At 38.4% G+C, this 16,506-nt stretch overlaps 1 protein-coding gene across 1 annotated transcript; it reads right to left on the bottom strand.

Annotated features, from left to right (window-relative positions):
• Positions 1-14,560: 14,560 nt before the first annotated feature.
• On the bottom strand, positions 14,561-15,020 carry LOC121502927 (zinc finger CCHC domain-containing protein 7-like). The gene is made up of 2 exons (XM_041777125.2): positions 14,662-15,020; positions 14,561-14,606 (listed from the first exon to the last, which is right to left on the bottom strand). The coding sequence occupies exons 1-2, from the start codon at positions 15,010-15,012 to the stop codon at positions 14,595-14,597; spliced, it is 363 nt and encodes a 120-aa protein (XP_041633059.2). The 5' UTR covers positions 15,013-15,020; the 3' UTR covers positions 14,561-14,594.
• Between the last annotated feature and the right edge of the window lie 1,486 nt (positions 15,021-16,506).

Genomic DNA, 16,506 nt, shown 5'->3' with positions numbered 1-16,506 from the left:
TATTTAGAAGGTTTTGGTGAAATACGAATTACAGGGTCACCAAAGAAAAACATTTCCTAAAATATGGATATGAAGGTAATTGCTGGGACTATCCGTAACAAAAATACTAATACTACTCTAAATACTTTTAAAATAGCATACTAGCTATTTTTGAAAACAGAAAAAAAAACAAAAACAAATATAAATTTCAAAATTAGCAAACAAATATTTCCCATCCAAGTTTGTGACGCGATACGTGCACAAATATAAAAGTATATTAAGAACAACTAGAAACAACTAGCGATATAGGAAAATGGATTGGCAACATTATGGAAAATATTTAAATTGAATGCTCACGTGCGCCACTGATCGCGAGATGAGGGTCACACTGAACCGAACGGAGGCTGGCCACACTATTCGGGCAAATCCCGCACAGGACTTTGGCCACACTGAAGCCTCGCCAGGGCCCATATAAAGCGGGCCACGGACCTGGAGAAATTATTGGGTTGTAGTAGTTAGCAGCGAAATCACTTTTTGGGAACCCAGGTTCCTATTTAAAAGTCGTAGTGAAAAATCTCTCTGCTGACTTTCGAGTCCGAAGGCATTCTCTCGTGGATGACTTTCGGGTCCGAACGGATTCGCTTGTGTGTGACTGTCGAGTCCAAATAACCCATCTTCTGGCGAAACTATAGGCATCTTCCCCACCGGACAGCCGCTAATCGGGAAGAGGAGGACGAATTGGAACCACGGTGTACCCCAGAATCGAGACCCGGCATGAAATTATTGAGATTTGTACCTTTTAAGTAAATAAACATTAATATACACTTTACGGTATAATCCTCTAGTGTTTCACTCTAGGACTGGGTCGGAATCTCTTACAGCAACCACGCCTGAACCAAATTAATTCCTGAAACGGACCCAGGACGTCCCGCTAGCTGCCCGAGGGACAGACAGACCGTCACAAGTTTCTTGATCAGGTTGTTCCCCTTGGTGACCAGAATCCAATTCTCTTTGTCAGTTGTCAGGAACCAAGCAGTTATTGGCTATGCACATATTATGCAGGATACAGCGGCAAGCAATTATTGGCGCAGTGTTTTCAATGTGGATGTCCAACACATTTCCAATTCTTTGGAATTATCCCCAAAAGCATTCTCCCCCACGCGCCTGACCTTGGATAGGTGATAATTAAATGCTTTTTATCCAGGAGCTGCATCAACCGAAAATGGAAATGGTTTCATTACATTACTTAAATGCAGTCTCCTAATATTAATATAGGGACTTGGGTTCCATTAATACATTTTACATTTTCTTGTAAAATACTTGACTCCACCAATTTCCGTTTCAAACTGGAATTCTCAAATATTTTGTAATCACGGCTTCGACCGCAGTTTCCAACACTTATATACGAGAATCTGTGAATATTTATGAATTTAATCCTGAAATTTCATTCTGCAGAAAGGGAAAACAACTATCGAGAATCTACCAACGCAAACCCTTGTAGTTTCTATAGGATTTTTACAGAAATTTAGCATACATTCTAAATCTTGGTTCATTTTTTCTTTTCCCAGTAAACTTGTTATCTGGGATGTGTAACATAAGTCAAAAATAATGATAATAATCCGTAATTTTCCGTTGATAATAAACTAAGCTTTCCTGGCAATCAGGTATGGTGGTAGCCTTTTTAGTGCGCCTTCCAGTTACACCTTTGAACCTTGCATTTATCCTCCGTATCTGTAAAAATAAAATTGTTTTAAATAATAAATTATTATTAAATGAAATTGTTACCTTTGCAAGTGGAAAGTTTTGCTGTCTTCTACTGCTCTTTGCAGGATTCATTGGTTATGTTATGTATGTAAGCTATAACACTCGTTTTGAATACAGCCCACTTCGAAAACAATAAATCCATCTTGCCGGGGTATAAAAGGTCGAAATCAATTTTTATCTGAAATGCAAGCAAAAACAAATTTCATGCATCTATAAATATATTTTATGTTCGTGGAGTACTTACTAATTGGACAGCTCTAGAATCGGATGATGATGGCCAATTTATAATAAACTCTAGGCTTTCCAATTTTTGTACGTCCTTTTGTCTTAATGTAAAGGTTTGTTTCCATTTGTCCTCTACAATAAGCCAATCTGAGCAGTCTGTTTTAAGCGATTTTTTTTTTTTGCTCATCATACATAGATCACTGGAGAAAGTCCCAAAAAACGATTCGCTTTTTCCAATTTTGCTCCTTTTATTTTTGTATTTGGCGAACCATCTCTCTCCTGGGTTTGACTTGTGTTTCCGGGGTATGTAATAATATTCCTGTTTTCAATAATAAAAATTTGACAAATGTAATTGTAATGTAATTTTTGATCGGATGATAAAAACCACCACAACCAAAGTAAATAAAACAATTTTTAACTATCCTTAATCTGAATATGCTGGCGCCAAACAGACTACGGATTTAAATTCTTGTTTTGTTTTGATAGGCTATGTAATCTAAATAATTACAGTCACATTTTTTTTCTGTGGAAACAATTCACAAATTTTTTCAACAATTTGTACAAAATCTTTCCGTTTTAAGGAAACATTTTTAAGCATTACATATTCAATAATTAAGCGAATGATTTATTTTCTATGCCAGTTTTCTTTTTTTTCCGTAATCTATAATTGCTTTTCCAACATTTGATTCAATCAGAATAGTCTTTACTCTCTTAAATTGAAAAATTTAGTAAATTTATAATAATAAATTTTGGCACCATTTTCATTAAAAATAAATAAACTGTAAGGAAGCGTCTGGGCGGCCGGGGAGATCCTCAGCGGCCCAGAGTCCCCTCACAAAATTTATAATTTGTGAGACACCCAGAACGGAGAAGCGCCGATAATTTTCTGGCCAGCTAGCGGGGAAAATGGGGAAGTAAATATTTGTACGGGATTATTTGGCCAGGGAAAGCTGGGCGACCCGGAATAATCCAGCGGCCACGCCCACGCCCACGCTCGGAGTGATCCAGCAGCGGGGCGCCTTCGGGGCAGGACAAAGGCTCGGAGGAATCCAGCAGCGGGACCACTGACTCGGAGGAAATCCAGCAGCCAGCCCCGAATCCTCGCCCGGAAGAATTCAGCGGCAGGATTGTTCAGAGGGCTCGGAATGATCCAGCAGCGCGGCGCCCGTTGGGACAGGACAACGGCTCGGAGAGATCCAGCCGCCGATGCCTGCGTCCACGCTCGGAAGAATCCAGCAGCGGGACAGTTGGTTCGGAAAAAAATCCAGCGACCAGCCCCAGATCCTCGCCAGGAAAAATCCAGCAGCGGGATGGCTCTCTGATGGGCAAGGGGGAAAGGGGGACCGGCGGCCTCGCTGCAGGTCCGGGCTTGGAAAAATCCAGCAGCCACGGGCTCCTGTTCCCGTCCGGCTTTCGCCCGCACCCGGAATTACTCCGGTGCTACGGGGAAAGCAGGAGGGGAATTGGTCACTGCCGGCGAGGGGCGCCGGCCCGCAAACGAAGGCAGGGAAAACGCACAATTCGATTCAAGCACATGGTTTTCTAATTAGGTATTTTATTGATGAAATAACTTGGCGGCGGGTGTGGGATAGATCCCCAATATATTTAATGGCCGGCGGCCATGCTCACCCGGGCTGGATGTCCTTCGAGGTCCTGCAGGATAATTAGGTCCCGACGCGGACACGCGGTTTTGGGGCACTTGAACTTTTTTCTGCGGAGCGACACGACTTGCGCGGTTAAGAATTTTGCGAGCATTAAAATTGACCTAATTTCTGAGTGTGGCCGTGACCTAATTCCTGCCGGCAGCGCTGCCGCGATCGGTCTTGGCGTTGCCAGCCGCTGCCACTATCGCCGACAGCGTTGCCACTTGCGCGCGTAACTTTAAAGCTTAGTGCTTGTTTTGAATTTCCCTTCGCGGGGTTTATTTGGCTTCATGCCGGGTGTGTGTGTGTGTGTGTGTGGCTTCATGCCGGGTGTGCGTGTGTGAGTGTGCGTGTGTGGCTTCATGCCGGGTGTGCGTGTGTGAGTGTGTGTGTGAATGTGTGTGCTTAGTTTTAGTCTTAATTTTAGATATAGTATGTACATAATTAGTTCTAAGCTTAAATTGTAGGGTTATTTACATATTTATATATATAAGGTTGTGGCGACCAGTCGTGTCGTCACAAAACAAACTCTGTATGCTTTTTTTTTAATATGTATTTTTTCGCCGGAAACGTTCAATGCCATTTGAACTTTACCTGGCGTTTATGAGGTTTGGTAAATATGGTACAAATTGCTATGGACCTAGAAACGGTATGCTTTGAATTTGATTTAAAATACCTTTCCTATGGCACTGGTGTTGAACGCATTTGGAACTGCAGACGAGGTGGAAGAGTTCGCACCCTGGCTTTCTCCAAACCAGGTATAATCGGGTGCTAAAGTTGTATTTTCTATTCCAAACTGAAATATTATGTTAGGAAAGTACGAATATAACGCCATTAAATAAAAATGCTGCAAAAAAACAGCATAAACAAGCACTCCAGAGTCTTAATTTTGGAATCGAGTTCGTCAATTTTAGAGTGGGAATCGTTGGCAACAACACAGCCATCACACTGCCACAAGATATTGGGGTTTAGCAAAAGTTTGATTGCCCCGCTGGGCAGGTCAACGCAGGCACTATGATAGACCCAACGACAGAGAGAAGCACAGCGAACAGCCTCAGAGAGGCGAAGCTGGGATGCCGAGATTTCGGTTTTACATTCGGCGCACAACATAGCGAGGGTAGCACGTCCGAACGCTTTGAAGTCAACTGATCAACTGAAATTATTAGTTATTTAGGCATAATCTTCTTCGTTTTTAATAGAGTTCCAGGTGAAGCAAATTCTTCAGAGGATTCTTAGTTGTTATCGAAATCCTTTGATATTAACATAAAATTTTTCAGATACATGAATAACATAAATACAACATTTTAAATTGCTTGAAAATTAGGCCCACACTCTCTAAAATATATACATATTTTATATATTAAATTGTTTATGAATGAATATAATTTAAATAATAAATACCATAGCGTCTTGTTTGAGCATAGTTCAAATTGTTCAGATATTCCTTAGTGAGGTCTGTGTGAATCTTGAATCAAATCCTTTGTGGCATTGACATTTAATTTTAACGGAAACATGAATAGCATAACGATGATTTTAAAGAAATGGAAATTTTGGGATCTCTCGGTACCTAACATTGGCATATTGAAGTTCATAACCCTCTTCGTTTTTTAATATCGGGTCTCAGATTGCTCAAATGAGGTTATCAAAATCATGAACTCAATCTATTCCAAGTGTCTTTGTTGCTAATAACATTTAATTTTAGTGGAAACACGAATATTATAAATAAATATATTATACTAGCAGACCCGACCCGCTTTGCTGGGCCCGTACTAATTATAGTTGACCCGGCAAACACTGTTTTGTCATGCATATTATTTGTAGGAAACAATACGGAAACAATGAGCATATTACAGAGTTGTCAGTAAATAAAATATTAAACCTTCAACAGTAATCTTAATATATAAAAATCTCCTGTCACTATGTTTGTTCGCTATAGACTCCTAAACCGCTTCCTCTGCTTGTTCAATAAAATGATACTGGCATCGGGTCGTTACGCGCTCTTCACAATTGCCCATAAAATAAATTTGAAGAAATTTCGGATTATCATCAGGCATCAATAATCCAATTTTGTGGTACATCTGGCCTTGTATTTTGAATGTAGTTTCAAAATTACGTCCATCGGATGCAAGATCACAAATTTTAGTGGCCCCAAATGACGTCATTTGGAAGCAACTATTAAATTTGCGTATTTTACGCAAAAATAATTTTGAGTCATTTGAATTTCCAGCAAGAAGGGATAATAAAGGTTCTGGCGGAGCAAGTAGAGGTTGCAAAACGACTTTTCCTGCTGCGCAGCACATACCGGCAGTTTCATTCCGAAATTTAAACGCCTGACAATATTGACATACTTTGTCCATTCCACCGATAGCAATTTTTGAATGCGCAAAGTAGTTAATATCTGGTGCATATTCAAAAGCAAGACGAACGAATGATGTACGAACTAATGAGCGACTGTTCCGCTGCCTTTGTCGTACTTGTGCTCGTACTATACATATATATGTTTCTATCTCGAGCCGCCCTGATTCTCGTAATATTCTGCTGCAGACGTTCGCTACGCTGTTCCTGGGATTCTTGTGCACGACCTTCTGCTGTCCTAATTCTTTGAGCTCTATTTCTTGAATTGACTTGTTCTGGCAACTGATGAGCTCTTTCGAAACGTCTGCGTCGTGCCACTCTGCTGCTTACGTTGTTGAGATTCGATCTTTTCGGTGGCATTTTGCTGAAAATATTATCTTACCTTCTTAATGTATTTCAAATGATAATTTAGAGACTCACCACTTATAAACACAAAACAATAATTAAAATGACAAATGACAATAAAAGAAAAGACATTCTGACGAAATGCGATTTATTGAAATAATATATTACAAAATATGTAATACTTGAAGAACCGCTCAACCAATTTGGTGCAAACTCATCAACAAAATAGCCCGAGCAAAGCATAAAGATTTGGTTAAATAAGCACACTAAATTCCATAAGAATCGGTAAAGCCGTTTCGGAGGAGTGCATAAAAAAAGAAGATTCCTCCTTGTTCTGCCGAAACTGCCATGATGTAAAAGATCTTAGCTATCCTATCTCTCAAGTTGAACCAAACTGCATAAGCACACTAAATTTCATGAGAATCGGTAAAGCCGTTTCGGAGGAGTGCATAAAAAAGATTCCTCCTTGTCCTGCCGAAACTGCCATTCTGACTGAAAAGCGACAGACAGGATGGATTGACATATTAGTTGGTTGTCAAATCTAATGTCAAATATTATGATTGCGTTCAGAAATTAAACTTAAGATTTATAATTTAACGTTTGTGACAAAACTTAAGATTTATCTTTCGATTTCTATATAGTCTTATTAAAAACAAAAGACAGATTAACAACTGAAGTTAGCTAAAATTAATTTTCTCGAAGCTATATGAAGCTGTGAGACTATGCAATTTTGTCGCGTTCGCGATTCACTTTCACTTTTGTTGAGTTTCGGAACGCGATATTAGATCCTCCAACGCGCATGCGAATTTGAACTTTATACAGCGGTAATAAATTACAAATTGACTCTCCATTTTATTTAGAAAACGTTTGTATGGGAAATAGAAAAATACTGTTTTGAGGATTTTCCCGGCAATTATTCGAATTTTTCTCACCTTTTAAACCTTCCCTAGACCTCCACGAATAATTCAAGACCAAGATAAGATAAATCCGTTCAGCCATTCTCGAGTTTTAGCGAGACTAACGAACAGCAATTGATTTTTATATATATAGATTTATAAATATAAATATGTATATCTAAATAATTAATACCATAGCTTCTTCCTTTGGCGTATTAAGATCCATAACCTTTTTAGTTTCTAGTTAAGGGATAAACCTTAATTGGGATATTTATATCTTGAACTTAATTATCTCAAAGTGTCTTTGACAATTAAATTTGAACCCTTATTAAGTTCCTAAAATAAGGAAGCTAACTTCGGCACGCCGAAGTTTATATACCCTTGGAGATTGGTTTTCATATTTATATAATAAATTATAATGCCGAAAACAGACACTAAACAGAGTTTCGTAACATTTTACCTATACTTATTATGTTTACAGTTTGAGTTACAGTTATACATTCCCAGCTTTACATTTTCTCTACACCTGCGGATCGGTTCTATGGCAGCTATATGATATAGTTGTCAGATTTTTATGAAATTTATACAAAAATTCTAGAATAATAAAATAAGCTTATATCCCGAAGTTGTTGAAAAACAACGAAGTTATCGTTTTTTTCCTATTAATTTCTCGATCGTTCCTATGGCAGCTATAAGATATAGTCTTTTGATTTTCATAAAATTTATAACAAAATTCTGAAATAATACCAGAAGCTCATGTACCAAAGTAGATTAAAATACGTTGAAAAACAACGAAGTTATAATTTTTTTCGATTAATTTCCCGATCGTTCCTATGGCAGCTATAAGATATAGTGGTTCAATGTTTATAAAATTTTTACCAAAATTCTGGAATAATATAAAATGGCTATATCTCAAAAATGATGGAATAATATTGAAAAACAGCCAAGTTATAATTTTTTTTCCAAAAATGTATCGAACATTTGTATGGCAGCTATATGATATAGTGGTCCGATCCCGCCCGTTCCGACATATATAGCAGTGAGAGTATATAAAAGACTATATGCAAAGTTTCATTCAGATAGCTTTGAAACTGAGGGACTAGTTTGCGTAGAAACGGACAGACGGACGGACGGACAGACGGACGGACAGACGGACAGACGGACAGACGGACATGGCTAGATCGACTCGGCTGTTGATGCTGATCAAGAATATATATACTTTATAGGGTCGGAAACGTCTCCTTCACTGCGTTGCAAACTTCTGACTGAAATTATAATACCCTGCAAGGGTATAAAAATACGGCAGCTTGCGCCCCACTATGATTCAGTCGACCACTTTATTTGGCCAAAGCCCATTTTTTTAAAGTTTACCAAATAAAGTTATTTTGGTATCGATTAATTAGAAATAGAGTGACCATCAACCTGCCATACTCGAAATCTTCCCAGGTGGCACCATTCCGCACCAGTCTTCCAAAGTCAGCTGATTGCACAAGAGCGAACGGCAAGACTTAATGCGCGAATATCAACGCAATTTTTAAATTTATAAAAGTGATGGAAAACATAAGAGCTGATCAAATTTTGAACATGAAATGGAATCAGTGGGGCTTGAACTGCATGTTTTGGATTGTAAAATGTTCCAAGTCGCTGTGATGTCTTTGTAGTTTGGTGTTATACTGTGTCGCCTAAAATATGTTATGGCCACTTAAAATAATCGGTGTAGAGCTAAGCGGTGCCTGCCGATATATCGTGTAACAACGTAAGCAATATCGGACAGGGATGCCACCCCGTTCCGAAGAGAGGGGAATATCTGAGCTCCACCAAGGTTTTTGACCCGGAATGGTTTGAAGCTGGAACGTCGGGGTTCGTGAAAAAAGAAAGAGGGAGAAAGGAAGAAGGAAAATTATTTATTATTTATTAAATAAAACAATTAAAAAAAAAACAAGATTAGTGCATCTCTAAACCTAACTCCAACCACCAACCCAGGGACGAGAAAGGAAGCGAGGACGGGAAGCCGGATCGAGGAAACCGAGTCGTCGTGGTCCGGAGATGAAGCCCTCACCCAATGGCTCTCGTTTCCAGACTCGACCAGACCCAGTCCTCGCAGGACGAGATTGGCCAGGTCATTAAGGGGGGGTAAGGTATTTAATTTTTTTTTCTTAAATTTTATTTTATTTTTTATTTTTAAAGTTCAACATCTTAAGAATATTGTGTCCAAGTTTTTTTTTTTTTTTTCGAAGGTCGTCTGGTGTTCAATGCATGAGAATCACAAAGTTTAAAGCGCTCTCCTGAAAAATGCCATTTTGAAAATCGGTGTACACGATAACTCAAAATCTACTGAACCAATCGGTTTGAAATTTGGAACATAACTTCTTTAGATAATTCTACAGGTATTCACGTCGAGCTTTTTTTAATTTTTAATTTTCTTATTTTTTTTAATTAACAAATTACCTTAATTTTTTAGTCAAAAATCGGGGTTTTGACTTCAAACTTTGATAAAAAATAGGGAAAAAATTTTAAAAATAAAAACTCTTCGTGAATACCTCGGGACACTTATCTTTTAACGAATGAGGTATAATTTTTTTAGATCGGATGATCCTGTGGACTGTTAGGATGTACACCGCAAAACAACTTTTTTTGGAGGCGACTCGGGAGATTCCCTATAACTTCTCTACGTCTAAATATTTTTCATTACAAAATTTATCAAAAATTATCCAAATGTTGTGTTATTATATGGTATTTAATTCATTAAGCTAACTTTAGCCGTTTCGCCACAATAATTTTTTGAAAAGTGGCCTTTTTTGCACCGAATTAACCTAAAATCTATTTTAAAATTTTTTTGTAGAAGATATGAGCACTCAAAGTTGAACTTTCATTCGTTTTTTGCATCATACAAAAAAAAACTGGTAAAATGGTCGACTTTCAGGTAATATTACACAAAAACCATAAAACTAATGGTCATGGTTTTTACTTTAAATTATAGATACATTCATAAACTGTTAATTAACCCAAAAAAACGGCACTTTGGTTTGGGCTTGTACAGGTGAATCGCTACCTGCCAGGTGTCAATTTTTTCACCTTTTTCTGCCCTAGTAGTCTATATCTTCTGACGCCAATGAAAGCCACTGACTACACTATGACTACAAGTTCCGTGGATCTTTCCTGGACCAGAATTAACTTTCATCGGCTGCGTCGAGCTGCGTCTGCGAAAATGCAACGACATAAACCAAAGCTACTCATGGTGATATCAAAGACAATAGAGCTATAAGATAAGTAACGCCATACGATTTTTTTGCACACGATTTTATCGTGCTGGCTTTTGAACTGGCTCCAGGCTCTCTTAAATTTTGTTCAAAAGCCAGCGAAGAGAGCGCTCTAGAGCCAGCCGTTCTCTTGTACGCATTCAGCGACGCCGCCGGGTGTTTGTGTGCAAACGGGCCTCAGAAGGCCAATTTCGCTAATAAATTTATTTTTTATTTAAACATCTCTTTAATTTTATATACTTATTGATTTATAAATGAATTTTTTATAATGTATGAATCATAATAATATATTGTTAATTTATTAGTCAATTGAATTAGATAATTATAAATACATATGTAATTATTGTGGCAGACAAATAATGCACTTTCTGGATGATTTCTTGAATTTACCACTGCGTCTTTATTTTCTCAACTTCTTTATTTTACGCCGTCACACAGAATGGCAGAATTAGCGATGCGCTTTCTGACCTATGTTATTTTACATCGGCTTAACAGACTAAACATCGGTATCTTATAAGTATCGGTATTAGTGTTAAACTATCGGTATAGCCTACTACAATTCGGCCATCCTGACGATACGGATCCCCTGATCCTGGTTTCTTATGAACTAGACATTATTTGTATTAATTTGTTCAACAACTTATCCAATAACAATAGTTTAGTATACATTATTCTTTTAATTATTATTATCTTTTTTTTTTAAGGATTTGTTTGTTTTCCTATCCAAGGTCTTATGTTTTGAGCACTCCATACACCCTTGTATGGATTTCGTGAAACTTGGAAACCTTCAACATCCTCTAGCAAGAACCTGTCATTACGCAGTATTTTAGCAATCATGTATGGGCCTTTGTTCTTTGGGATCAACTTCCTAGCAACCCCCGCAGTGCTGTCAAAATTTTTGACCATTACGTAATCTCCTTTAGCATAATCCTTTGGCTTTTTCTTTGTTTTATCATAATATGTTTCGTTGTATGCCTGTGCTCGATTTTGGTTTTCCATTGCCAGTCTTCTTATTTCCTCTAAACTTTCTACTTGGGTTGTGTCGTTAATTTCTTCTAATTTTTCCCTAAGCTCATCAATAATTTGGCCTTTCTGCTCTACACCAAAGAGCACCTTACTGGGAACTTGTTTAATGCTTCTGTGTACAGTGTTGTTGAGTGCATATTCTACTTGTTCGATTACATTATCCCAGTGTATACCATTTTCAGGCTCAGTTAACTCTGCTATCATTGGTCCTATTGTCCTGTTAATCCGTTCCACTTGTCCATTTGCTTGCGGAGAACCTGTCGCTATTTTGAGATGTTTAATGTTTGCTTCTGTTAAAAATTGTCCGAATTCGTTAGATGTGAAACAACTGCCTCTATCAGAAACTATACATTTTGGCTTGCTATAAGCCCTGAAATAATCCGATAAAGCTTTTAGAACTTCTTTTGTGCTTGTTGTCTTGGTTGGATATAATCTAACGAATTTCGTAAATCCATCTACTATAAGAAATATGTGTTTATTCGCCCTTCCTGCGGCCACTGGTCCGTAATGGTCGATGTGTAATAGCTCAAATGGCTTATCGCCTTTAGGAATGCTGTGAAGGAAACCTTCCGATTTACCTGTGTTTGGAGAGAAAGCTACACATTTTAGGCAATTCTCGATGTGATTCTTACATTTGTCTTTGATATTTTTAAACCAATAGCTCCTCGAAATAGCGTCTACCATCTTATCTCTACCAATGTGACCAAGTTCATTATGATATTTGTGCAAAACGGGACCTTCCATGTCCTCAGGGACATAAAATAATAAACGATCGTCAACTGTTTTTCTGTATACAACGCCATTTCTCATTTCGAACAGTTTGTGCTGATTCTTTTCTAACTCTTCTTTGATTTGCTGTATTTTTATATCTTTCGATTGACAAATTAAAAGATTGTCCTCAAAAGTAGTGGTTTCTACAATCAAAATATTGCATCTGCTCAGAGCATCTACGTGTTGCATCTTTGTTCCGGATCTATGAATCAGTTCATAATCATAATTTTGAAGTTCAAGTGCCCATCGGGCGATTCTAGGATTCAGTTCGACTCTGTTTAAAGTCAACGTTAAAGAATTGCAATCTGTTATTATTTTAAAATGCCTCCCTTGTAAATAGATCCGAAACCTACGCAGGGCATAGATAATAGCTAGAGTTTCTAGCTCAAAGCTGTGATACTTGGCTTCAGTCTCAGTACTTCGTTTCGAAAAATAGAACACGGGGTGAAGTTTTCCATCTCCTTTCCTTTGCATTAAAACTGCACCAAAACCCATCGCGCTTGCATCGCAATGCAATTCAACCTCATCCTTGTGATTATAAATTGCTAAAACAGGTGACTCTATCAGTTTTTTCTTAAGGTTTAAAAAACAGTTAAGTTCTCTTTCTTCAAAAGAAAATTCTTTGTCTTTCTTTAAAATGTCATACAGAGGCTTAGCTAATGTAGAGAAATCTTTTATGAACCTTCTAAAATAAGAACATAGTCCTAAGAAACTTTGAACGTTGTGCACTTTTTCAGGAATTGGAAAGTTTGTGATTGCATCGATACCTCTATCATCTGCTCTGATTCCTTCTTTAGAAATAAGGAATCCAAGGTACTTAATGCTGGATTGCATGAACTCGCATTTGTCCATACGAAGTTCTAACTTGTTACTAATCAGTCTTTTAAACACTTCTCTCAATGTTTCTAAATGTTCTTCTATATCTGCACTGGCTATCATTATGTCGTCCATGTATACTATGACCTTGTTTTCGCGTATTAAATCAGCAAAAATTTTGTTTACAAAGCGCTGAAATACTGCTGATGCATTCTTGATACCCATAGGCATCCTTAAAAATTCAAATTGCCCTAATGGAGTTACGAATGACGTATATTTAACTGAATCATCGCCAACGAATACGTGAAAATATCCATTTTTTAAGTCGAGCTTTGAAAACACTTTTTTATTCACTAACTTGTCTAAAAGATCATCTATTAAAGGCAACGGATAATTGTCCTTTATCAAAACTTTGTTCAATTTTCGATAGTCTATGCATAAACGCAAATGTCCTGTTTTTTTCTTTACCAGTACAATGGGAGAAGCATATTCTGAATCACTGTTTCTTATTATGCCTTTGTCTAAATATTCGTCTAATAATTTCTGAAGCTGCTCCTTTTCACTAAAAGAAAGTCGCCTAGGTGAGCAACTGAAAGGTTTGGATTTCTCTAAACAAATTTTCATCTCGCATCTGGTAAACGGAGTATCTGGTCTCTTTGCGTTAACATATGACTCTTCAAACATCTTAATAAATTTGCACTTCGTTTCATAGCTTACATCGCACCCACAGTTGTAGTCTGAAAATTGATCATCAACTACGTTAATGTTTAGCATCTCGGTTTCAAAATCGTCTGCTAAAATTTCTGTTTTTTCATTAAAAGTATCGCTCTCTACACTTTTTCCGTTATGTGTTTCCTGTTCTCTAAAATTTCTTTCAACATTTACACCTCCTAGTAATTTTCCCATAATAGTTGACTTTTCTAATAATTTTTCCTCAGGAGATTCATTTTCTAAAAATTTTTCCGTAACCATCGCTTTTTTTAACAATTTTTCCTTAACAGTTGCATTTTCTAACAATTTTTCCTTAACAGTTGCATTTTCTAACAATTTTTCCTTAACAGTTGCATTTTCTAACAATTTTTCCTTAACAGTTTCATTTTCCATAACAGTTGAATTTCCTAACAGTTTTTTCATAACAATTTCATTTTCTAATACAGTTTCGCTGGAGTCGCGATTGGCTACTACGGCGGTTGCTAGTTGCTGATCCTTTTCCCCATGTGCTTCAATCGTATTATTAATATCTCTATTTATGTTGAGGGTGTCCAGATTCATGCTCAGACCATATTGATTCATAAAATCCCTTCCCAGAACTACATCGTGTCTCATTGATTCATTAGCAACGACAATCATCTCAAATTTAATCTTTATTTTTCCTTTTAAAATGAAACAAAACGTTTTTCCAAAAACTTTAAGTTGGCTTTTGTTTAGCCCATGATACACTTGATCAACTGCTTTTAATGCTACTTCAAATGGAATTCTTGACTGCTTAATGAATGAGATTGCGCTTCCTGAATCTATGAGACATTCTGCAACAATAGGTAAATTATTGAAAGAAATGAAAAAAATTTGTAACCGTCTTACATAATCGTTAACGTTGCTGCTGTTGTTGCTCTTCCTCAGACGGCATTCTCCCACAAAATGGCCCATCTCTCCACAAGCGAAACACGATCCAGGTGCCCTTGCTGGCTTGCGGCAGTCCTTGGCGAAATGGCCTTTAGAGTTGCAGTTCCTGCAGCGCAGGTTGTTGACGTCCGCCGCCGCCGACATTGACTTCTTCGGTGCGTAGACTCCGGCTTGTTGCGGTAGGCGTACATTGGCGAATGCTAGTAGCATTTGCTCCGGATTGGCGAACCTTTGGATGCGGGCTTGATCACGCAAGCTCGCCGACGGGATTCCCTCGATGAGTTGTTCCAGCAGTTCCTCCATATCCATGTTGATGGTTTGGGACATCATTACCTTCTCTTCGAAATACATTGTAAAACGCTCGTTCCTTTGCCATTTGCGTTGCTCAAACTTTCGACGCAGCTCCGACTTGGACGCTGTTTCTCCAAATGCAATGATCAGTTGCTCGCACAGCCTGTCGAAAGACTCCAGCATTCGAGTTGGGTTGGCGTGTAGCCAACGCTGTGCATTGCCTTTTAGTTTGGTAACGAGCAACATTCGTAGGCAGTCATCATTTAGATGGTAGATCTGGCCTATGTTTTTAACGTGATCCACCCAGTTGCGTGCGCAAATATTTCCTTCGAAATCGATGGCAGCTTCCTTGGCATAAGAGAGTGATGCCGCTGATCCAACCCTGGTAAATGGTCTCTCTCCCTGGTTGTCGTCGGCGTTGCCACATAGTCCGTTTCTGATGGTGAATTCTGGGACGTTCACATTGCCAGCGTTGCCACTCAGTAACGTTCCAATTGGGTTCACAGGGACGCTCAAATTTCCGCTGTTGCCGACTGCCTGATCTTGTTGTATTTGTATGGCGTCGCGCGCCTCTTCTTGCTGTTGTGTGTGTGGCGATGCGTGTCTCTTCTTGCTGATGTAGGTCTGTGGCGACGCTTGTCTCTTCTAGCTGTTGCATTTGTATTTGTTGGATGGCGTTGAGCTCCTCGATTTGTTGTTGCTGTATGGCGCCGCGCTCTTCTGCTCGGTGCAACGCATTTTGCTGCGCAAGAAGTGCTGCCCGCAGCTGCGTGATGATTCCAAGAAGTTCGTCATGTTCTGGAACATTCTCGGAAGCGCCTTCCTGCGACGTCGCTTGCCCTGGATTTTCAGGATCGGTGTTGACCAACTGGAGTCCAGTGCCGGCGGCGCCAGGCTCATCTTCTCCGAAATTCTGGCCGGTTTCTTCGTCTGGTACTTGGCCTCGAATTTCAAGCGGTATTTGCCCAAGACGGGCCATCAATTCGGCTTTTGCACCTTGGGTTGACAAACCCAACGCTGAAAGCCATCTTTTTAGCTGGATGACCGAAAATGCGTTTAAATTAGCTTCATTCATATTCATGGCGTAGATTTGACCACTTCTGAATTTGTGGCAGACAAATAATGCACTTTCTGGATGATTTCTTGAATTTACCACTGCGTCTTTATTTTCTCAACTTCTTTATTTTACGCCGTCACACAGAATGGCAGAATTAGCGATGCGCTTTCTGACCTATGTTATTTTACATCGGCTTAACAGACTAAACATCGGTATCTTATAAGTATCGGTATTAGTGTTAAACTATCGGTATAGCCTACTACATTATATATGTATTTAAATCAATTATATGTATTATTTTGCATATTTATTTAATAATAAAATTATAAAATATACATACAGATGAAAATAAAATTTAGTTTACTGATTTTCTGGTGAACTTGTATACAATTACAATCCATATTCGAGATCAGCTGTTTTTGCTGCCGCTACTATCGCACAGTGGCGCCTTTTCT

This window comes from Drosophila kikkawai, chromosome 2R (genome assembly GCF_030179895.1).
Source record: "Drosophila kikkawai strain 14028-0561.14 chromosome 2R, DkikHiC1v2, whole genome shotgun sequence".
Taxonomy (NCBI): Eukaryota; Metazoa; Arthropoda; class Insecta; order Diptera; family Drosophilidae; genus Drosophila; species Drosophila kikkawai.
Note: the sequence above shows the minus strand (reverse complement) of the source record. Positions and strands in the feature narration are given on the sequence as shown.

Excerpts from the sequence above, each read along its gene's own strand:
- LOC121502927 (XM_041777125.2), bottom strand. The coding sequence starts at position 15,012 with ATGGATATGGAGGAACTGCTGGAACAACTCATCGAGGGAATCCCGTCG.